A 21,622-nucleotide genomic window follows, 5' to 3' on the forward strand; every position below is an offset into this window, starting at 1 on the left:
CGGTCGCAGGTTGGAAGCGGAATTGTCCATTACCGCTGTCATATGGAAGGTACACATCAGTGTCTTTAAAAAAAATAAAGTAGTAAAGTATTTTAAAGTATTTTATTCCAGACGCCAGCTTTTATTTTGAAAAGTAGAAGCTCGGGGACGGCATCAGACGGGACGGCATGACATGACATGGGACACTCCAGGCTGCAGCCATACAGTCAGTTTTGGAAACGTTATTTTAAGGTACAAAAGAATATTTGGTGTTGCTTTAATATATATATATTTAAAAAACGGTTTCTGCCTCTCATTTTGCCCCATCACGGTTATACTTTAAAGTTTCTTAACTAAAGTAGCAATACTAAAAAAATACTACAAGTAAACGTCTTGCATTCAAAATATTACTTAGAGCTGCTGTAATCAATATTTTATAATAACAAAAGATCTATATAAAAGCATCCAAAGAGCACCATGTCATGGGACCTTTAAAATACATTTCTGCGTGTTTTATGCATGGTTTTATGGCATGAAAACAACAGGAGAGGAAACTGTCAGACTGTTTGAGTTGGGTGGGCGGAGCGGAGCAAATTCTGCCAAATATCAATTGGTTGATTTAAATCTGAGCAGCGCTGTAACTCCGCCCTGATCTTCTGTTGGGTTTGCTCGATTTGCCATCACGTGTTGACGGGTTCCACACCCCGTGCCATCGCTCGCTATTGTTCCGAACGGCGGGGTCCTCCCTTCCGGATAGTCACGAACATCACATCGAACAACCCCTCAAACGTCACTGAGCTTCTCCTCGGGATTGGCTGGTAAAGTTTTGAACATGGTAAAACGGTTTCAGCGGGCCAGTGGGGAGGACAGGACTGCAGTAGCTAGCTAACCTAGACGAGCTATAAAGGAAAGTGGAAACTTTTTCATTATAGCACATTTATTTTCACGTCAGTATGCGATTGATTTAACTTTAAAAATTAGCGGAGCAACGAGCATCGGATTTCCCTGCCAGAGACACGTATATCAAAGGTAACGTCAAAGACAATAGCTAGCTAGTTAAGTTAACGCTAACGTTAGTTGGCTAACATAACGTTAGTAACGTCAGCTTTTTAACATTGCAGAGCAGCTATAAATAAAAAAACATTGTCACCAACTCAGTTAAATGAATGCATCATATCTCTATAGAAGCCTGTCACAGTATTAGGTTAGCACTTGGCATCATTTGACTCTTTGGTGTTGCAATCGGTTGCATTTGATTGTTTCATGTTAGCTTAGCTAACTTATTAATGTGTTACCTGGGAAACGTGAACGTTAGATAATTCTGTTCACATCATAAAACGCGTGGGTTTATGTCAGACAAATTCAAATGTGCTCTGTATTTATTGTAACACGATGTGTCAGTGCTGCTGTAACGTTAACATGAAAACGACCACATTGTTATTAAATCGCTAACGTTAACAGCCCATACCAATCCGTCCGCGAAAACAGGACACTGCGAATGCACCGATTAGCTACATTTACAAAGACCAGTGCAAAATGGATCAGACAATGCAAGACTAAAGACAACCATAAATACGCATAGGTACACTTATGCAACTGTTTTGGCGAAATTACTTTTGTTACTTTGTGATTGTGACGAAAGCATTAGCTACTTTATCAAATCCAACTTTGCAAAGTTCAAATATTATAAAAGGTTTTAGGCAGCAATTTACCCAACATTGGCTGTAATTTGAAAATACATTTAGATTTTTTTTTTTTTTTTTTTAGTAAAGTTGTTTTTTTTTTGTGCGAGAGATGTTAAAGGACGTTAACCATTTAAAGATGTGTGCGCGCGTCCCTCTTTTGTACATGAGGATAAATGACCAAACTGTCAATGTGATATTTATTTACTATGTCGCTATAATGGAAGATTACCACTTTTTTTAACCGTGTGAAGCTATGATAAACATTATTTGTTGGTTTCAATTCACGTTGACAAAACAAGGACCTCTTTTCAGATTCCCCATTAAATATAACATGTTTTCTGTCGGTAATGGCTACAGTAGTTTTTGGTTAGTTATTGATGCATAACAAAACGTAAATGGCTTCTGTTGGCTAGATTATTTCAAGTCTGTTCCAGCTTGTCCTGGTTAACGGTGCAATCTTTCCCCCAGGCCGTCAACATGAACTCCATACGATCATCTGTACAATCCCTCATGGAAATGTTTTATGATAAAGCCCAAGAATTCACCAGTGACATTGATAATGTCCACATGGTTTGGCTTGAGGAGATCCAACAAGAGGCCAACCGCATGTTCTCAAGGTAGGGTTGAAGAAATGTCATTAAAAACCCACTAAATAAACCTTTAGGTCTGTCATTACAAGTTTTCCTCTTCAGAAATCTGTTATTCTTCTCAAGAATTGTCTTTAAGGTTTAGTGAAGCTGTTTAATTTTTTATTTCAGAGATTTTAATGCTGAACCAGAATTGATGCCAAAAACGCCATCTCAGAAAAAGAGTAGTCGCCGGAAGCGTGTATCCTTGGCACATCAGGAAGAAAATCAAGCCAGACGAAGGTTTGTTGCTTTCATTACCTAGTTGTAGTAAAATCAAAAGTTACACATTTCTTCAAACCTGAATCAATTTAACCCTGATGTGCCTCTGTGACTGTTCCTGTCCAGATTTTCAAAGGGGAAGCGCAGTAACCTTCGTGGCTCCTCTGTCAAATCACTGAACTTTATTGCTGAAGAAGAGACAATTCCCAAGGCTTCCACCTCTGAAGCCAACACCACCACACAGCCTAAACGCACCACTCGCAAAAACAAACAGACGAAGTCTGAGGTGGCCGAAGATGTGAGCCAGTCACATGGCAGCTGTATAACTGAGGAGGTGCAGAACAAGAAGCCGGAGCTGGTAGAGGAGGAAGAGGTGGACGGAAATTACATGGAGAACAATACAGAAGACAAGCCGGGCTACATACATAGCGCCGCCAAGTCTCCACCTGCGATACCTTCGCCCGAGGTTGTTGTCAGCATCTCTTCATCAGACCGATTGTCTGCTGAGTTTGCTAAAAAACTGCAGCCTTCTCCTGGCCGTACTGCTGCTAAGATTGCAATAGCTGACGCAGCTCAAAGCTCCCGGCGGAGCTCTGTACGGTGCTCCCTCAAGCTACGTCACTCGCTGGCCGGTCTGCGACACAGTATGACACAGGAGTCTGTTCGGCGCGCCTCACGCCGTTCCATGCTTAAGAGGAAGGGGGCTCGCATGGGCAACTCCACATGTAGCAGCAACGTTGATGGTGAGAAATGACCTATATTTGGTTTATAATTACATAAAATTCAAAACATTAGAAATTCTTCCACACTTGGATTGCCACTAATCTGTCTATTATGTTTGTCTGTTTTTTGTGATTGTAGAGGACTCTTGTGTGGACTCTGCAGAGGAAGAGGATAGAGAGGCGTAAGTAATGACTAACATTTTTGTTGGCATGGGTGACTATATTGCCATCTTAATGAAAAAGAAAAATCTGTGTGTTTTTGAAACTAGAATTTCAACTATTTGCAACAGTGACTGCTACATTACTCTTAGTCACATGTGACTGGACATAAATGTAATTTTTGTATTTGTTTTGAAGTGTTTCTTACCCATGTTAATTTATTCACTGCTATAGCATGTTAGACGCTGTTAGTGCAGACACAGAGGATAATGCTGCAGCTGAAGAATTGAAGGAAACTCTAGAGGTATGAATATGTCTTTGTCTATTAAAGTGTCAAATTGAATTTGTCCTTTGGTAATTGATCAGCTAATGTTTGTGTTTTACATTATTTGTATCAAACAAATGTAGATCCAGATTAACCAGAGTTTACGTTCGTCTGTTGGACGCATTACTCGATCTGTGGCTGCAAACTCTGCTACGCTTGCACCCCCATCATTGTTTACCACTGAACAAACCGTGAGCACTCCCAACAAGAAAACCGGTATGGGAACTTGCAATTTTATTAATTAGTTTTATAATTAATTAGATTATAGTTGATAGTTTTGGTTGATTGTAAACTTGAAATGGTATCAGATGGTTTTGTACCTAAATGTAACTCGTATCTGCTAATGTTTTGTGTTTCAGTCGCTGGAAAGCACCAGACTCCACAGTCAGGTCGCAGGTGAGCGCTGTTTGTGGGTTACTAAATGACTGCACTGTCTGATGTGTGCAATGAAATTAAAGCACATATTAACTTGTTCAGACTGTTAAATAAATTCAGTGTTGTCTTTAAAAAATATACATTTCTGTCTCCAGTTCACGCCTGAGTACCAAACGCAAAGCACCAGACACTGTAGAGGAAAGTCCCACAAAGAGGCACTCTCCTCCCAAGAAAAGTCAAAGTGTAAGATTAAAAAAATCTTGCCGAAGGTTAAGAAATGGAAAATATATGTAAAAAAAAATAATGAGTGGATCAAATAGTTATCTTTTCAAACTTCTTCTCTTTTCTTATTATAACATAGGCAATGAGACCAAACATGAGATCTTTTCTCCACACTGTGCAGAAGAATCAGATGCTAATGATGGCTCCAAATTCCCTTGGCCGGACTGCTGTTATCAAATCCTTCATTAAACACACCACTCCTCTAAAGATTGATCCGAAGGTAAGCTATTCGTCTAACTTTGCAAAGCAACAACTTTGCTATGCAGTGGTATGCTCGCACTGTGGGGCCCGACTGCAACACTGGCAGGCTGAGGGGGACAAAGCACAGTAGAGTTCAGTAAAGAAAAGGACCAGATTTTGCTCTGCTGTATTTTTTTGCCCACCCTGATGCTTCCAAATGGGTCCAGATTGGTGCCATAACAATTTTAGACATCTCAACTTACTGACTAAAATCCACTGGCTCAAAGAGTTATGTCTTTTAGAACATGTAACTTACAACGGCGCACACAAACAAGGGAAAATGTCTCAAAATGAATTGAAATTGTTGTATTAAAAACTAGAGATGCACTGATTACAACTTTCTAGGCCGATTCTGATTTTTTTTTTTTTTCGAATATTGTGGCTCACATTTTTCTTGAGCTATCAAATCATGTGGTCCTTATTTAGATGATGTTGTTTTTTTTTCTCCCCTTCCCCAGTTAAGCGTTGGTATAGTGGTAAGTGTAGTGTGGAAGCACTCTTTGTTGTTTGTGGTCATTTGATGGTGTCTAATATCCCACGGTGTAACTTGATTGAATGTCTCCTCATTTACCACATACCGTAGAGAAGCCCCTTTCACACTTCCACATGTAAATGGCATTTGTCTGAATCATTTTGATTTAGAAAGATTTCTGAATGATGCGTAGGACCAGACTCTATGCTACAGGCAAACATGTAAATGACTCAAACCATATCACAATAATTGAGCCCTGCAATTTTGCAGGGTCTGTTTGTGAAAGGGGCTACTGCATTTCAACAACACCCCAAACTGCACTTTAGCACTCTAGTTGATGGCGTCTGTGATCCCGCAGGTCACTAAAGCTCATTCTTTGCCATCTTTCAATCTAACACTCCTTTAAACCACCTAAAATGGCTTTGGTAACCTCACTGTTTGTGGACTTTGAAACGCACCTTCTTCAGAAGTAGAAATTGAAGTAAAAATCCATCTGAACCAGAAGTCCTTTCACTATTTGGGTCGTTCATTAAACTGAATCAGTGGATTAAAATGTACTTGGTGGGGAGATCGCACTGCAGCGAATGTCATTGTTGGGTCTGGGTCGTGTTTTGATGAGCAATTTGTTCTTGTAATCAGGTGGCATTCAGCTATGCTTCTTAGGACACTTGTAATGATGTGCTGGGTATTTTTTTTATATTTGCCTCTCTGCTGTGTGTCTGTCAGATAAAACTATTGTTACATTAAATACCTACTGGATGACTGGAGCTATGTTTTGCTGGATAATGTAGCTTGTTTAAAGGTACCCAAGATCTATCCTATTACTCTTCCGTGAGCAGTGTAGGCTTTAAAGATGGCTGTAAGTCTGTATTTTGTGCTTATTTTAACAATAACTTGCAGTAATGTCTTTCTCTACACTTAGTCTGTTGAAATAGTCAACACAGTAGTTTGGAGACTAATGATGAAAGGATGGGAAGACCTCTGCAGTTCAGCAGTCTTAGCACAAAATTGATTTAACTCTTTAAGACCATGGAAATAACTGTCAGGATGGATTTTTGCTTCATCCGTAAACTCCACTGGTATGGTGATCTGTTTTCACATGAATGAACTCCACCTGCTGCTTTTGGGTTATTTTGGCACCTATTACAATGGGTTCTAATTAGCTGATTTCTGTCAACACAAGTTTGCTAAATCCTTATTTTCTCATTTCTCAGTCAAAAGAGCGTCACAAACTGGAAGCACTTAAGAAGAAGCAGGAGCAAGAGGAGGAAAGAATGAGAAAAATGGAGGAGGAGAAGAAAAGGAAGCAGGATGAACTTAAAAGGTTAACACTCAACCTCCTTATTCGCTCTGACTAAAAGGTTTGGTTATTTATTTTTTTAGTTTTCTTTTTTAACTTACATTTTTCCGTTCTAGGAAGAGGGATGAGAGGCTTAGAAGAGTGTTTGAGGCCAAAGTAAAAGAAGAGCAGAGGGAGGAGGAAAAGAAAAAGAAGATTGAGCAAAAGATGGCTAATATTGATGAGAAAAATGATAAGGTATGCAACAAATTTGGTGACTCTGAATCTGTATGTTCACTTAAATGTCCCATGGCATGAAAATTTCACTTTATGAGGTTTTTTAACATTAATATGCATTCCCCCAGCCTGCCTATGGTCCCCCAGTGGCTAGAAATGGCGATAGGTGTAAACCGAGCCCTGGGTATCCTGCTCTGCCTTTGAGAAAATGAAAGCTCAGATGGGCCGATCTGGAATCTTGCTCCTTATGAGGTCATAAGGAGCAAGGTTACCTCCCCTTTCTCTGCTTTGCCCACCCAGAAAATTTAGCCCACCCATGAGAGAGAGACATCATGGCTTTCAAACGAGCAAAGTGGCAGTTGGTCAAGGCCCCGCCCCCCCTCTCTCCTCCTCAATAGCTACAGACACAGAAATGGCACATCCTAAGGAAAGCTCATTGTGGGACTGGCTCTAGTGGCTGTAATTCTGTACAAAGGCAGAATTTCGGGAAAGAGACTTCAGATACAGTATTAGGGGACCACTAAGGTCTATATAAAAGCATCCAAAGAGCACCATGTCATGGGACCTTTAAAAACGGATGGAACCCATTTGTCTAATGCTTGGTGTTGTGCCTCTTTGTTCAGCGTCAGGCAGATGAGAAGGCCAAGAAGAAGGGGGCCATGAAACGTCAAGAGGAGCTGGAGCAGAAGAGGAAGTTGGAAGAGGAGGCTAAAAGGAAGAAGATTCAGCAAGCAGTGAGCAAACGCTCTTTTATTCATTCTTTTGTAACCATTTCTGTTGCTGGAGCTGCGCTTAGTTTGGTGCCGTATATCTTGTGCCACTGCAAAGAATGTTGTTGCTATTACAGACTACATGTAGCATAAAGCAAAATGTCACTATTAAATACTTGCATGCAGAACACTCTCCAGTTCATTTGAAGCCATATCACATTGTCTGAAGAGTGTAGATAACTTTTTTTTTTCTTTTTTTTTTTAAACCTAAGGAGGAAGAGAAGCGGCAGCAGGAGTTAATGGCCAAGAAGAAGGCCGAGGAGGAGGAACAGCGAATTCGTAAGCTGGCTGAGGCTCGCCGAGCGCTGGAGCTGAAGAGAGAACAGGAGAGAGAGCTGGAGAGGGAGAGAGAGCGAGAGCTGGAGAGAGAGCGACTAGCTGCTGCTGAAAGGTATTTTATGGTCTTTAATTCTCCTAACAATAGTACCATGTATTATGGTAACTACTACTTTATAAACTAAGTAGTCTTATCTTTTAAAGTAAAGCTGTGTTAAACTGAAACTTGCATTGGTGAAGACCGTAAAAGAGGTATTTTATTTGTGGGTTTTTAGTATTGTATTTACTCCAGAGTTTAACTGACTTGATGTCTCGTTTTCAGGGAGCGAGTGGAAAAAGAAAAAGCTCTTGCTCTGCAAAGGGAGCTGGAGAGGGCAGCAAGGGAAAAAGAGAGGAGAGAACTGGAAGAGAAAAAGGTGCTTGAGGAAAAAAGAAGACTGGTAAGAAATTTGGAACCAAAATGTCTTAAAAGTGTCTAAACAGTTGTAGTTGTCATGAAACGTAACAAGTACAAACACTATCTTGTTTCGAACACCTAGTATTTTCAGGGAAACTTCCGCATTTGCGATGTGTTTATACAAAGGTCTTAAAAGTGTATGTTTATTTTTGGCCAAAAATACCATAATCATTTAGCATGTTGTAATTCAAGTGGTCTGAGAGATACTAGACTTATGCATTTCCTCCTTGGCTCTGTATTTATGCTTTAGTAAATCTATCCCGTAGCGGGGGGCCTTTGGCCAAAGTCTCCCCAGAGAGCGCGTTCCTATTGGCTGTTCTACCAATGCAGATGCGCGGTCCTTCGGTGAAACTTCGGTTTACTGTAGCCAAAGGCTCAGGGCTAATTCAAGGCGAGAAGAATTTATGGTCATCAATCTATATACAGTACATAGAGGCACAAAATGATGTTAAGTAGTCCAGTTTATTGTCCATTTGCTGTGTAAACAGTGGGGGGAGCTGGTCTACTGGGCTAAGCCTGTAGCCTAGCATAAACACCGCTCATTTGTCTGGTTTACGTTTTCTCTCACACCACCTTTTGATGTCACCCTGTTCGGATGGCAGCAGCCTGCTACGAGGACCAGAGGCTGCGACTGCTGGGCTAGCCTCGTGCTAACCCTAGCTCTTGGCTGCAGCCAATTCAAGTTCATGTACCTAACTAGAGCCTTGATTCAGTGTCATATCAAAAGGCTTTACAAAGAAAACCGGATAGTAATTCTCATAGAATTGCGGCTATATAGCGCCATCGGGATGAAATTAATAAGTACAGGAGAGGGGAGTTGAAGAGCTGCAGGGAGAGGTCTCATTCTACTTCAAATTCTGGTGTTTTTTAATTTTCCCTCCTAGCATTGCAGTTATTTTGCTCAAAAAAGCTGTTGTCTTACTTGCTGTAGGCAGCAATGTTAGCTATAAATATTTGTATCCTTGATTCTGGGCTGTTGTGTTACATTACACGCCTGTAAACTGACAGTGGATTGTGTAAACATGAGGTTGTTTAATCCTCCTGCTGAGTCGAACGCCATCAGACCTGTACAATAGCTAAGAAGCTCATTTCATAATGGGCAAGCGCTGATTTTAGAAAAACTTTTAATTGATTCATCACTTGGTTAGTCCTAATATCGGGTTAAAAAGTCTTGAATTGAACAAATCCTGTTAAACCCTGTTTAATGACCATGTATTGGTCAAATGGGAGTTTCAGGAAATTAGTTTGTTGTGACATATAATTTCACAAGGACCTCCAAAGTTAACCATGTCCATAGTCTATATCCATAGAGCAATCCACTTCCGGGATTTCTCCGGTGCCGCAGGAAATTCCACCGGATGCATGTATTTTCGCCGATGTCCATTACCTTCCGCTTTCTTTGTGTTGGCATTTTAAACGCCGGTGGATTTATGAGGACAACTTTTGAACGTTGACCACCAATTTTGCCACACAGAACAAAACCAAACAACAAAAAAAACGAAAAGGAAACCCCCCCATTGAGCTCGTATAAAATCTTCCGCGTAAACCAAACACACAAGCGTTGACAACCCACCACTGACACCACACAAACCGAAACGCAAAACATACGAACAGCCAAGAGGCAGACACCTGACTGCGAGACTACTGCTGAGGTGGGACCTGCCAGACAACAATCAGTGTTACTGCACAAATCTGGCCTTTATGGAAAGTGGCAAGAAGAAAGCCATTTCTTAAAGATATCCATAAACGTTTAAAGTTTGCCAAAAGCCACCTGGCAGACACACCAAACATGTGGAAGAAGGTGCTGTGGTCAGATGAAACCAAAATCGAACTTTTGGCAACAATGCAAAACGTTATGTTTGGCGTAAAGCAACACAGCTCATGCCCTACACACCCCCCACTGTCAAACATGGTGGTGGAGCATCATGGTTTGGGCCTGCTTTTCTTCAGCAGGGACAGGGAAGATGGTTAAAATTGATGGGAAGATGGATGGAGCCAAATACAGGACCATTCTGGAAAAAACCTGATGGAGTCTGCAAAAGACCTGAACTGGGACGGAGATTTGTCTTCCAACAAGACAATGATCCAAAACATAAAGCAAAATCTACAATGGAATGGTTCACAAATAAACATATCCAGGTGTTAGAATGGCCAAGTCAAAGTCCAGACCTGAATCCAATCGAGAATCTGTGGAAAGAACTGAAAACTGCTGTTCACAAACGCCTCCATCCCAACCTCACTGAGCTCGAGCTGTTTTGCAAGGAGGAGTGGGCAAAATGTCAGTCTCGATGTCAAAACTATAGAACATACCCCGCACTTACAGCTGTAATCGCAGAAAGGTGGCTACAAAGTATACTTGGGGCTGAATATTTTGCCCATATTTCGTTTTTATTTGTTTAAAAGGTTTGAAATATCCAATAAATTCCGTTCCACTTCATGATTTCCCACTTGTTGATTCTTCACAAAAAATTACAGTTTTATATCTTTATGTTTGAGGCCTGAAATGTGGCAAAAGGTCGAAAAGTTCAAGGGGGCCGAATACTTTCGCAAGGCACTGTATGTTGACTGCTCCTCAGATCTCTGCAGGGTAAATTGAGACAGCTAGCTAGACTATCTGTACAATCTGATTTTTCTCTCGCACAACTATTTTACAGCGGCTCCGTGAGGATCTCAGCACCGCCCATGACAATTGTCATTGGTTTAAAGAAATGGCAATAAACCAGAGCATGTTTTTCTCCCATCCCATAATGCTATGTGGAGTAGCCAGACCCTCCTCTGCTCCGCAGCGTGTGGATGGTCTGGCAAAGCGAGACTACCATGTCCATGTTTAGCCCCATGAAACAACTCTCTGGAAATAGTCCACTCATTTTCTTAAAGTTAACGTATTCAAATGCAGCTCTGGGTTTGTCTTTGGCTGCTCGGCTGTCTGGTTATTCATGTGCCTTTTTTTTCTTTGTTCCACTAGGAGCAGCAGCAGAGATTAGCTGCAGAAGAGAAAGCTGCCAAAGAGAGAGAAGCTGCTGCTGCTAAAAAGGCTAATGCACAGGTAAACCTTCAGGGGTAAATTTAAGCTTTAGTTTAGGTACACCTGCACAGTTAAAAATAAGTATATATTTGAGCTTGATATAGTTGATTTCTTGCATAAAAGTCTCAGAAGTGAATTTAGTAATACAACAGCAGGCGAACAATGTATAAAGTGTCTGCGCAACCTAGATTTAGAAGACTAACTGACCTCAGATCAGTTAATGGCCTATGTACATTTTGGGGCATTACAAAGATAGAAGGTAGAGCCAAATTAGGAGATGAGAAGTTGACATCAACTTTTACAGGGTGTGCGCGGGGTTTTAAAAAGTAGTAAGTAGTAGAACTCGCCATTGGCAGGGCTCAATCTGAGGGGCGGGATAAACTGTTGTCTTTCAAATTCCCTCTGCATGCTACGACCAGGCACAGCAACGAAGGAGATAGCGGAGCTAGTTGATAGATTTAAACTTTTGCTGTATCCGGTTGGTAAAACTCCGAAGACATCTTCCTTTTTTAAGAATGACTTCAGTGCTTAACTCAAAATCTTCCAGAGTCGCAGCCAAAGCCGATTCCAAAAACCGCGGTTAGCCAGCAGCAGCTCTTCTTTTTTTGAAAGTTGTTTGTATCCCACAAAGATGAATAGAGATCCTGAGTGGTGCATCACACAGATGAGTGCAAACATTCCTCCAGTGCAAGCAGCTGGCAAGTGGCATCTCAGCTGGTAAGAAAATATTGTATAGGGACAGTAGAAGTGGATAGGTTATTCAGATTAAGGACATGTTAGTGGTCTCAGTCAGTCCCTCCAGAAAAACGCAGTTATGCGATCGCATAATTCAATGCATAATCAGCCAAAGTCCGCATATTCATGCGGGGGCCGCATTTTTTCAAATATGCCGCACTTTGCCGCATAAATTGCAGATTTCCGCGCAAAATATGCGGTGCTTGCATGATTTCATAATCCCCGCATTTTCGTTGCAAAAAAGTCACATATATCTTAGCAGAAAGTTGAAAATTTTTTGCGTTTACTTCACACGAGCAGCCAATTTCCCCTGTTGCCATGGGAACGTTATGAAGTGACGTAATTACGCGATGTGAACATCATCGAAAAGCAGGTGTTGAGGTTGAATTTGACATGTACTTTGAGTCTCTTAAGTTGGTATCAGAAAGCTATCTCAATATCTGATGTTTACTCAAATTTCTTTAGGTGCTCCTGCTGTCTATATTATTAACGATTTTTGAAAGTCTGTCTCTTTTGTATCTTATTTCCCTCTGTTTAGACTATTTTATTTTTACTTTAATATTATATTATTTGTATATATTTTTGTATCTTATTTGTTTACTTATTGCAATGACTGAATATCTGTGAACTATTTTTGGAAATTAAGTTTTAAAAAAGCAAGGTGTTGGGGGAATCCCTTTTTTCTTTTTTTCATTAAACCCCAGTGGCTAGAAATGGTGATAGGTGTAAACCGAGCCCTGGGTATCCTGCTCTGCCTTTGAGAAAATGAAAGCTCAGATGGGCCGATCTGGAATCTTGCTCCTTATGAGCTCATAAGGAGCAAGATTACCTCCCCTTTCTCTGCTTTGCCCACCCAGAGAATTTGGCCCCCCATGAGAGAGAGACATCATGGCTTTCAAACGAGCAAAGTGGCAGTTGGTCAAGGCCACACCCCCACCCCACCTTCCACCTTGCCCCCCCCCTTCTCCTCCTCAATAGCTACAGACACAGAAATGGCACATACTAAGGAAAGCTCATTGTGGGACTGGATCTAGTGGCTGTAACTCTGCACCAAGGCTGCACCAAGAATTTTGGGAGAGAGACTTCTGATACAGTATTAGGGGACCACTAAGGTCTATATAAAAGCATCCAAAGAGCACCATGTCATGGGACCTTTAAAAAATATTGAAGGTATTAAAAATGGTATTGAATTTACCTCCAGGATTTCTCTCTATACCCTGTTTTTAGCTTTGTTCAGATTCACCCAGCAGTTTCAAATTGAGATTTGCATTGATTTTGCATTCTATCACCCCCTTTAAAGAGGTCCACCAAAATTACAAACATGTTTTCTCACTTCATCTAATCATGGGTTTTATTTACTTAGCTTGATTATTCAAAGACTTCGCTTTTGAACACTTTTTCAAATAGTCTGTCGCAATACATGATATTAGATGTCCACATTATGGTTAACAGATGCTTTTTAAAGTGCATAATGCTGTAGCAGCTTACATTTTGTAGCTTAATGTACCTCTGTTTTTTTTCCCTTCTGTAATGAAGCCTCCTGCTGGCCTGAATGTGACTGTGGACATCGAGGTAAGAATCTAATCATAGCCACTCTGAAAATCAGTTTTTACTTTTGGTAATTTATCAACAGGATAAACGTGAACACTTTGGAATTTAACCTTACACGCGAAATAATCGTCTGTGAATATCCTCAAAACGGTTTACACTGGCAGCGATGTGAATTTGCGACAGTGAAAAGTTTCAGATATTCACATCTACCATGTCGGTGGGTCAATCACTCGAGTGATGGGCAGTCCCTCATTTCGTTTATCAATCGCATATTCACACACCGGTCAAGCTCACGAAAACTGCCGGTTTGGGGACCATGGTATGCTTTTCTTTGACTGTTGGCATTTATAAAACTTTTTTTTGGTGGGGGGGGGACTCACCATCTCTGTACATTGCATTCTGTAACACTGTTTCTTGGCTGTATGACGACTCTGCTACATCTATCATCATCTTAAAGTTGGCATCAAAAATTTTCATTTCAGCCGCTTTGTTCGGGACGCTCACAGTGTCTCAGCATCCGTTTTGGTTGACTGCTCTGGTCATGAGGGACAATAAGCTTACTGCTATTTGGCGCCACCTGTTGTTGTGGATGTATATTGGTGTTTAAAAGTCTAGACCCTGAAAATAGTACTAAATAATAAGTAATGGGGAAAAACACATTTTTTTTTTTTTTTTGCATGGTTTACATCCAGGATTACTAGCTTGCAGTCTTCTTCCCTCTCTTTGTTGGCACATTGCAGCATATGTTGGACCTCTTGATCAGTGAAATGGCGTGACAGTAGTGCATGTACATCCTCGCACACGAGATTAACTAAAATATCCATTGTACAACTAGAGGCCTAGAACTCAACAATCTTTTTATTTTTTTTAAACAATAGTGAAAGATCTATTCACCACTTTTCTTCTTATTCTTTGCAGCACTCAGTAATGAGCACGCCTGTAGGAAAAGGTGGTGGCCTTAATGTGACCGTGGATATTGAGGTACTTTTTTTTATTTTTTTTATTTTTTTTGGCACATGTATTGAATACATTTGTGTCTTAAAACATGATGAAAATAATTTCTCATCAGCGTAAAGCCTCATAACGTGTATTTTATTCTCTGCAGCAATCGCCACAATCATACTCTATCACTCCAACGGGCAGCAAAAAACCCTTTATGTCCAAAAGTGCGGAGGATTACGGGATGGACCAAAACAGTGACGACTCTACTGATGATGAGTCTGCCCCAAGGAAACCTATTCCATCCTGGGCCGAAGGTAGGCATGACTTATTATAGGCATGACTTAACTTGTCATTTATTATGATGAGCATCAGACTCAATATACCTGGACTGCTGTGGCGTTATGAATCCAATTTAGTAATGTCTTTTGTAATGCACTAGGTTAACATCTAAACCCCTTCCTCAAACAGCAATTGTCCTATTGTAGCTTTATATATATAATTTTTTTTTTTTTATTAAAGCGTAGCTTACAGGTTTTCCCCTGTATCACAGTGTGATGTCAGTCTCATGTTGTATGCATGTTGTATTTTAATTGTTCCCCCTCCCAGGTCACAATCTGCAGCAGATAATTATGAAGCAGTACTTCAACCCTCCTGATTTAGACTCTTTCTTCGGAGCAATTGAACCACCAAAACTGGAAAACATCTTTTACAAGAGCAAGCCTCGCTATTTTAAACGCACCAGCTCTGCTGTGTGGCACTCTCCTCCAATTGGAGGCAAGTAATGTCTACACTGATACACGTTGCTGTATAAAGTTTGATCTTTGTTTTAAAGCTTGTTTCCAATAAAGTTTTTCTGGTGGTTTTACTGTGTTAGGTAATACACGCCTACAGGTAATGGTCATCAACTTTTTAGGAATATTCTTACTAGTATGTAAAATATCATGGTGATGCATAAGTGAAATTGATGCTTAACGCTTGGACTTGTACTTGAAAATGGGTGTGTATTATAACTGAGTGGGATGTGAACGTTTTAAATGTTTTGGCCAAGTGATCAGTAAAACTTTCATTTGTATAATGTGTTAACGACTGTAAATTATAGTAGAACTCTTATGTATGGATTTCTTCAGGTGCATTAAAATGGTTCAAGAAAAAAATGTGTAGGTTTCAACTTTTGGTTGGATGTGGTAATGCATGACACCTAAGGAAAGTAAATGCATATAGCCAGTTGAGATGGCATACTGTGATTGAAGTTCATGTTTATGAATAAAATCTGTCCATATCAGTGAAGTGTTAAATCTTTAGCCTTCTGCTGCGAGCTTTTGGCTATGGTTAGCAGAAGGCTCAAGTATTAACATTTACTGAAAAATCTTATTATGGAATCCAATACAGCTGAACATTTCTGTGGCTTTAACACTGCTCACAGCAGTTGCAGTTATTTTAGCTGATTGGACCTCTGCTCAAGTGTCTGGACTCTGTACTAATAAGAATGTTAAAAGTAATTTTTTTCACAGGTGCTAAAGAGTTAGTTAGGGAGATGTCAACCACAGTCTGATAGGTGGTCGAATCAGTTCAAATAAAATTACCTGTGTGGATGTAGCATGGGTTTGCAGGGTCTTTTAAAATAAACTTTTTATTTCAGCCAACTTGTGTTGATAAACGCCCTTTTGATTAAGAACTTTCACATATTTCTGTGCCAGTAGTAGTATTTATTATTTTTATGGCAGAGATTTTGATTTGCTTACCCACCTAGTGGAGATCCATGTCAGGCAAGTGTCCTGGAAATGTACTTGAGCTTTATCAACAAGTCATTACTGTAAGGCATCATGTACTACACCAGATCACTGGAACTGTAACATCTGAATTGAATGTAGCCATTTATCATGTTTACATATGCGTTTTCCTGCTATGGCATGTCAAACTGTCCACATAAAATGACCTATACATTTTAAAATGACCAATGTCATCCAGCAGCCCATAACAAAATGGCTTAATATTTGATTGTACCATCAAAATAAATTGACTGTTGTAAGCATTGTCTGTAAATATTAGTCTATGGTTATTAATTGGCAATTTGCCGACATGGAGGTAAAGTCCGTAAAGAGCTCAGAAAAATCTACAACTGGGCAAAAGTCATCTGCTGAGGAAGACCTATTATAAAAAGCTCCAGAACAGCAACTGAATGGACCTCGTGGTAAGATTGTTGCCAGCTCTATCTACATTTGTGGTTAACTAGAAACTCTTAAAGTCCTTTTCACCTAGCTAAGTATAGTATCCAGTTTATCCAATTTTAATGAATCTGCAGTTTACACGACGTATATTTACGCCGTGCACATGGATATTTAATAATTTTAAGTACCACCCTGCCTAATATCACTAACGCTGGAGGGAACGACCCGCTCCTTATGTAGCTAAGTATGTTATGACGGCAGTGCGAATTGTTGGCTGTGGCAGCAGGTAACGTTAGCCAGTCTGCTAACTTCTGTCGTGGGAAATTGAACTTCGTTAACGATACTCAACCAGTTACTTTTCTGAAAAGACGTAGATCAACAAACCAGGTACGTTACATAACCGGTCGTTGCACAGCCATAGTCTACTACAGCCTCCTAGCTAGTTTGCAAATGGTCTGGTTGTAGCTAACGTTTAGTGTCTGAAAGTCAACTGATGGAGATTTACTAGCTAACGGTGCCTAGCAACGGTAACCAGGGATGTTAGTTAACGCTAGGCTCCATCAGTAACTTAACTTAATGTTCGCATGCATTGTCATCATTTATCACCTGCAGTTTATTAGTAACGTTACATGTAACGTTAAAGGTAAACAATCTTGTAGATGTGATGTTGTGGCACTTGTAGTTGGAGATGTGCTGTAATCCCTGCCACACTTGACGTGGGTTATGGTCCATGATGTAGCCTATCTGTCCCTCTATTTTCCTTTTGTATGCTACCTTAGCAGCCCTAATGCCCTTCTTTAGGTTAGTTCTGGCTGAGCTGTAACTGTGCCCTGTCTCCTGACCTGAATGCTGTGTTGCGGTCCCTGATAAGGAGCTGCGCTTCACTTGTCATGGAGGGTTTCTGGTTTGGGAAGACCCTGGTCCGTTTTGTGACGGTGACATTTCCAGCACAGAATGTGATGTAGGATTATAGGACAGTCTCTGTACTCCTCCACATCCTCAAATAGACTCCACTCCGTGGTTGAGAAGCAGTCTTGTATGGCAAGCCTTTTTAACATTTAACAGCTAGACTGGATATGTGTTGCAGATATCTGTAATTCAGTTTTGCCTAGTCAAAAAGAACATTTCAGATATCCGCAACTACATTCTTCCTATCCATAATTGTCATTTCAGATATCCACAAAGACATTTTTCCTAGGACAAATGAAGTCACTTTTGACATTCATTTGTATGGGGTTTATCATTACAGATATCTACAATTCAGTTGCGGATATCCACTATGTGAATTACGGATATCTGCAACTGAATTGTAGATATCTGTAATTACAGTTTGAGATATCTACAATTTGATTCTGACTAGTCATAACTCCAGTTCAAGATATCTTTAATTCACCTCAATTCAAGATATCTTAAATTAAGTTTTGACTAGGCGAAATTACGTTGTAGATATCTGTAACTGGAATTATGACTAGTCAAAATGGAGTTGTAGATATCTCAAACTGCAGTTAGGGATAGTCATAATTTAATTGTAGATATCTATTATCAAGTTATAGATATCTTGAAATTAATTTTGATTAGCGATATCTGAAATTTGAGATATCTGTAACTTTCATTCTGCCTAGTCAAAATGTAATTACAGATATCTTGAATTTGAGTTTTGACTAGAGGAAATGACGTTGCAAATATCTGTATGCAAATTAGGCCCGCATCCCACTTTAGGCGGAGCACCTGTTAGGCCTAACTGTTTACTTGTAATTAGCACTGATTGATATCTAAAATAGAGCAACGTCATGCACAATATTTTGCACTAGTCATAATGACGTTTGAGATATCTTTAACTTTCATTCTGTCTAGTCAAAACTGAATTACAGATATCCAAAATTGTCATTTAAGATGTGTGATGAGTTGAATGTCGTTTCCAATGACGTCATTGCAGATATCTGAAATTCAGTTTTGCCTAGTCAAAACTGAATTACAGATATCTCTAACAGTTGTTTCGACTAGTCACAATTACGTTACAGATATCTTGAATGACAATTCCAACTATCCAAAATGTAATTACGACTAGTCAGAAAGACGTTGATATCTACAATGTTAATTCCGGATAGTCAAACTTAGCTTTTAAATGTTAAAAGTGCTTGCCATAGTCTTGGAGCTCGGAGAGGTCGTCCTCTGGCCAGGTGTTGATCTTTCTAATGGTGGGCTTATTTTTCCTGATGTGAGGGGTGAGGCTGGTATGAGGTGCAGTAGAGGTGGTCTGACAGGTGGTTGGGGCACTGCCCTGTATGCATGCTTAATATTGCAGTAGACACGATCGAGTGTGCTGCTCTCCCTGGTGGCACACTTCACATATTGGGTGAATTTAGGGAGGACAGCTTTTAAGCATGCCCGGTTGAAATCAGTGAAAACAGTGAGGTTGATTACCCAGATTAGTTGTTGTGTATAGCTAAACTATTTAGTTCAGTGTAAATGATTTTGATATCCTATGCACTTCCGATGTAACGGGGTCAATGCAGACATCTCAAAACTAACATTTTATTTTAACGTGAACCGACCCTTTTAGTGGTGGATGAGTTATTTGTGAATTCATTGGTCTGCATGTGTACATAAAGGTGCTGTCTTTTGGAGATGAAGTAATTAGGTTTATGAAACCCTTGTGTTAACTTCAGGTCAAATTGACCCCTTTTCAATTTTTGTTTTATATCATAAAATATGGGACGTAGAAATAAGTGCTGGAAATGTGTAGAAGAAAAATTTTACAATTTAAAACGTTGGAAAAAGCAAAAACAAACTGTGAAAAAAAGGTTTTTTTTCAAGGTTGACGGGAAGACAACACAAGGGTTAAGGGTTTCAGTGACACAAGTACTTTGTAGATACTTAGTGAGAAGTATATGTTTCATTATACATGTTACTTGCATAATGTGTCCATCCAATAATATAATGCCTGCAGAAGAGTGCCATGGAAATGTGTTCACTCATTTATTCATGTTTGTAATTTCCACAGAAATGAGTTCGCAAATCCGACAAAACTTTCACCAGGACTGCGAGGCTGCCATTAACAGACAGATAAATCTGGAGCTCTATGCCTCTTATGTTTATCTCTCTATGGTAAGAAATGCTTTTAACAATAATGCAATGTGCTGTTTGTGTTGTTTTAGGCTCAGAGACATAAAATGGGTCTCTTTTTTATTTTTGTTGGTTTTCTAGGCATACTATTTTGATAGGGATGATAAATCTCTATCAAATTTTGTAAAGTTCTTTCATGCACAGTCCAAAGAGGAGCACGAACATGCAGAGAAATTGATGAGTCTGCAGAACAAGCGGGGAGGCAGAATTTTTCTGCAGGACATCAGGGTGTGTACTGATACTTCTTCCACTCAATTAACGTTAACAGTGTTTTTCAATGTTTTCTGGTTGATTGGACCAAGACCTGTTTTCCATGTAGATTCACAAAGTATATTCTTTTCTATAAAGGCCTTTTACTGATACTTTTTAGGTTTGTCATTTGGGGTGCAAGTACCAATTGATGATGCAATTGTCATGAATTATTTATGTCCATCTTAGAAACCTGATAGAGATGAGTGGGGGAGCAGCCTGGAGGCTTTGGAGTGTTGCTTGCAGCTGGAGAAAAGTGTAAACCAATCCCTGCTGGACCTGCAGAAAATGGCGACTGAACACAATGATCCCCATGTAAGGAGCAGACTGCGGCATGGCTGCCAGATGCCTGACTATAGTGGCGTTCAACTTAAAATTCATTTTTAAAGATGAATTTTATTTGCTTCTGATTTTTTCTACACGCATGCACAGCAAAGCTATGCTATGTTAGTCAGAGGATCTGACAGTCTAATGAGATAAAACATTCTGTCTTTTTTTCCACAGTTGTGTGACTTCATAGAAACACATTTTCTGGATGAGCAGGTCAAATCTGTCAAACAGCTCGCTGACTGGATATCCAACCTGCGTCAGATGGGAGCCCCTCAGAGCGCCATGGCTGAGTACCTCTTTGACAAACACACCATGGCTGACCAAGGCAGTTAAAATACACTTTGACACTGATGATCATCCTGGTCAATGCTGCATGCCACCCTGTCCCTGCATGTAATAGAGATAAGGCTGCTTATTTAGTTAGTTGTTAGCTGTCAATCAACTGCAAAATTTACAAAAGGCATAGATGGCTCTCTAAACTGAACTACTGCAGACCACACTTCATGTTACACACCAGATTACAATGGATCTAATGTTGATGTTTTATAGAATTAATGACTGTGAAAACATTAATACATGCCAGTTATATGTTCATACTTCCTGATATTTTACTGGTTGTTTCTGTGTATTTGGAGTTTACAAAGTGTGGTGGCTAAAACACTACAATTTAATGTCTGAGCTGAACTTTAAAGTGCTTTTTTTTTTTAAATATTTGCTTCTCTTTGAGCAATAAGTATATGGCGGCTGGACTGTGCCGATGTAATATTTCAATGCTTTTAATACAAATTACAATTACATGAAAATTTGTAATTCAGTTTGTACTATCTGTGTATGTTATTATAAAAAATAGATTTGCAAAATAATTAGACATGTTTACTTTAAGGTACTTCATTCTACACCTTTAACATATGATCCACATTTGTCTCCTGATTAAGCATTTGCATCTTCTTCTCATAGTGATACCTAATTACCATATTCTCATATAATATTTGTACACTATTGTTCCTGCAAAGACTATGTTATTGAGGATATTTAAAGGGGTGGGAGTCCTGAAAATTGAAGCTGGCCATCATTTTACCTGCTGCTGATTCTGTGTTGTACTTATTTTATTGGTAGACACATTAGTAAATGTAATAATCCACCATTTAAAAAACAATTATTGATAAATAACTACCAGGGATAAAATTAGAATAACACACTTAACATTCCACTTAACCCTCCATGTTTTTTGTTATTTTACATTTTTAAATGCATCAGATTTGAGTTGCATCCCTCATATTTATGAGTTAACTACATACTGTATAGTGACTGTGTAAGATGACTGTAGTTGCTTTAAATTAAAGTTATCTGAACGCACTGATTTGGACAAGCAGATGAAATCCATGAAATG

General features: G+C 39.6%; 2 protein-coding genes across 6 annotated transcripts; both read left to right on the top strand.

Moving 5' to 3' along the window:
- Positions 1–814: 814 nt before the first annotated feature.
- Positions 815–16,040, top strand: LOC120564107 (inner centromere protein). 3 transcript variants are annotated; one of them, XM_039808814.1, is made up of 21 exons: positions 815–1,008; positions 2,133–2,281; positions 2,423–2,533; positions 2,639–3,255; positions 3,374–3,416; positions 3,628–3,697; positions 3,802–3,934; positions 4,078–4,114; positions 4,249–4,336; positions 4,455–4,595; positions 5,074–5,091; positions 6,302–6,411; positions 6,504–6,624; positions 7,227–7,337; positions 7,586–7,764; positions 7,972–8,089; positions 11,072–11,152; positions 13,403–13,438; positions 14,336–14,398; positions 14,523–14,673; positions 14,966–15,141. In XM_039808814.1, the coding sequence occupies exons 2-21, from the start codon at positions 2,142–2,144 to the stop codon at positions 15,139–15,141; spliced, it is 2,544 nt and encodes an 847-aa protein (XP_039664748.1). In that variant the 5' UTR covers positions 815–1,008; positions 2,133–2,141. The 3 variants fall into 3 exon arrangements, with proteins under 3 accessions (XP_039664748.1, XP_039664750.1, XP_039664749.1); XM_039808816.1 differs by lacking the exon at positions 5,074–5,091 and having other exon boundaries at positions 14,966–16,040; XM_039808815.1 differs by lacking the exon at positions 815–1,008 and having other exon boundaries at positions 2,142–2,281; positions 14,966–16,040.
- Positions 16,041–16,445: 405 nt separating this feature from the next.
- On the top strand, positions 16,446–21,615 carry fth1b (ferritin, heavy polypeptide 1b). 3 transcript variants are annotated; one of them, XM_039808819.1, is made up of 5 exons: positions 16,446–16,550; positions 19,532–19,635; positions 19,735–19,881; positions 20,092–20,217; positions 20,407–21,615. In XM_039808819.1, the coding sequence occupies exons 2-5, from the start codon at positions 19,534–19,536 to the stop codon at positions 20,563–20,565; spliced, it is 534 nt and encodes a 177-aa protein (XP_039664753.1). In that variant the 5' UTR covers positions 16,446–16,550; positions 19,532–19,533; the 3' UTR covers positions 20,566–21,615. The 3 variants fall into 3 exon arrangements, with proteins under 3 accessions (XP_039664753.1, XP_039664754.1, XP_039664752.1); XM_039808820.1 differs by lacking the exon at positions 16,446–16,550 and adding an exon at positions 16,571–16,914 and having other exon boundaries at positions 19,783–19,881; XM_039808818.1 differs by lacking the exon at positions 16,446–16,550 and adding an exon at positions 16,575–16,914.
- Positions 21,616–21,622: the final 7 nt, after the last annotated feature.

Source organism: Perca fluviatilis, chromosome 8, assembly GCF_010015445.1.
Source record: "Perca fluviatilis chromosome 8, GENO_Pfluv_1.0, whole genome shotgun sequence".
NCBI classification, from domain to species: domain Eukaryota; kingdom Metazoa; phylum Chordata; class Actinopteri; order Perciformes; family Percidae; genus Perca; species Perca fluviatilis.

Coding starts and splice junctions, on each gene's coding strand:
- LOC120564107 (XM_039808814.1), top strand. CDS start 2,142: ATGAACTCCATACGATCATCTGTACAATCCCTCATGGAAATGTTTTAT. Junction 7,765..7,971: donor CGACTAGCTGCTGCTGAAAG/GTATTTTATGGT, acceptor TCTCGTTTTCAG/GGAGCGAGTGGAAAAAGAAA. Junction 14,399..14,522: donor ATGTGACCGTGGATATTGAG/GTACTTTTTTTT, acceptor TATTCTCTGCAG/CAATCGCCACAATCATACTC.
- fth1b (XM_039808819.1), top strand. CDS start 19,534: ATGAGTTCGCAAATCCGACAAAACTTTCACCAGGACTGCGAGGCTGCC. Junction 19,636..19,734: donor CTTATGTTTATCTCTCTATG/GTAAGAAATGCT, acceptor TTGGTTTTCTAG/GCATACTATTTTGATAGGGA. Junction 20,218..20,406: donor CTGAACACAATGATCCCCAT/GTAAGGAGCAGA, acceptor TTTTTTCCACAG/TTGTGTGACTTCATAGAAAC.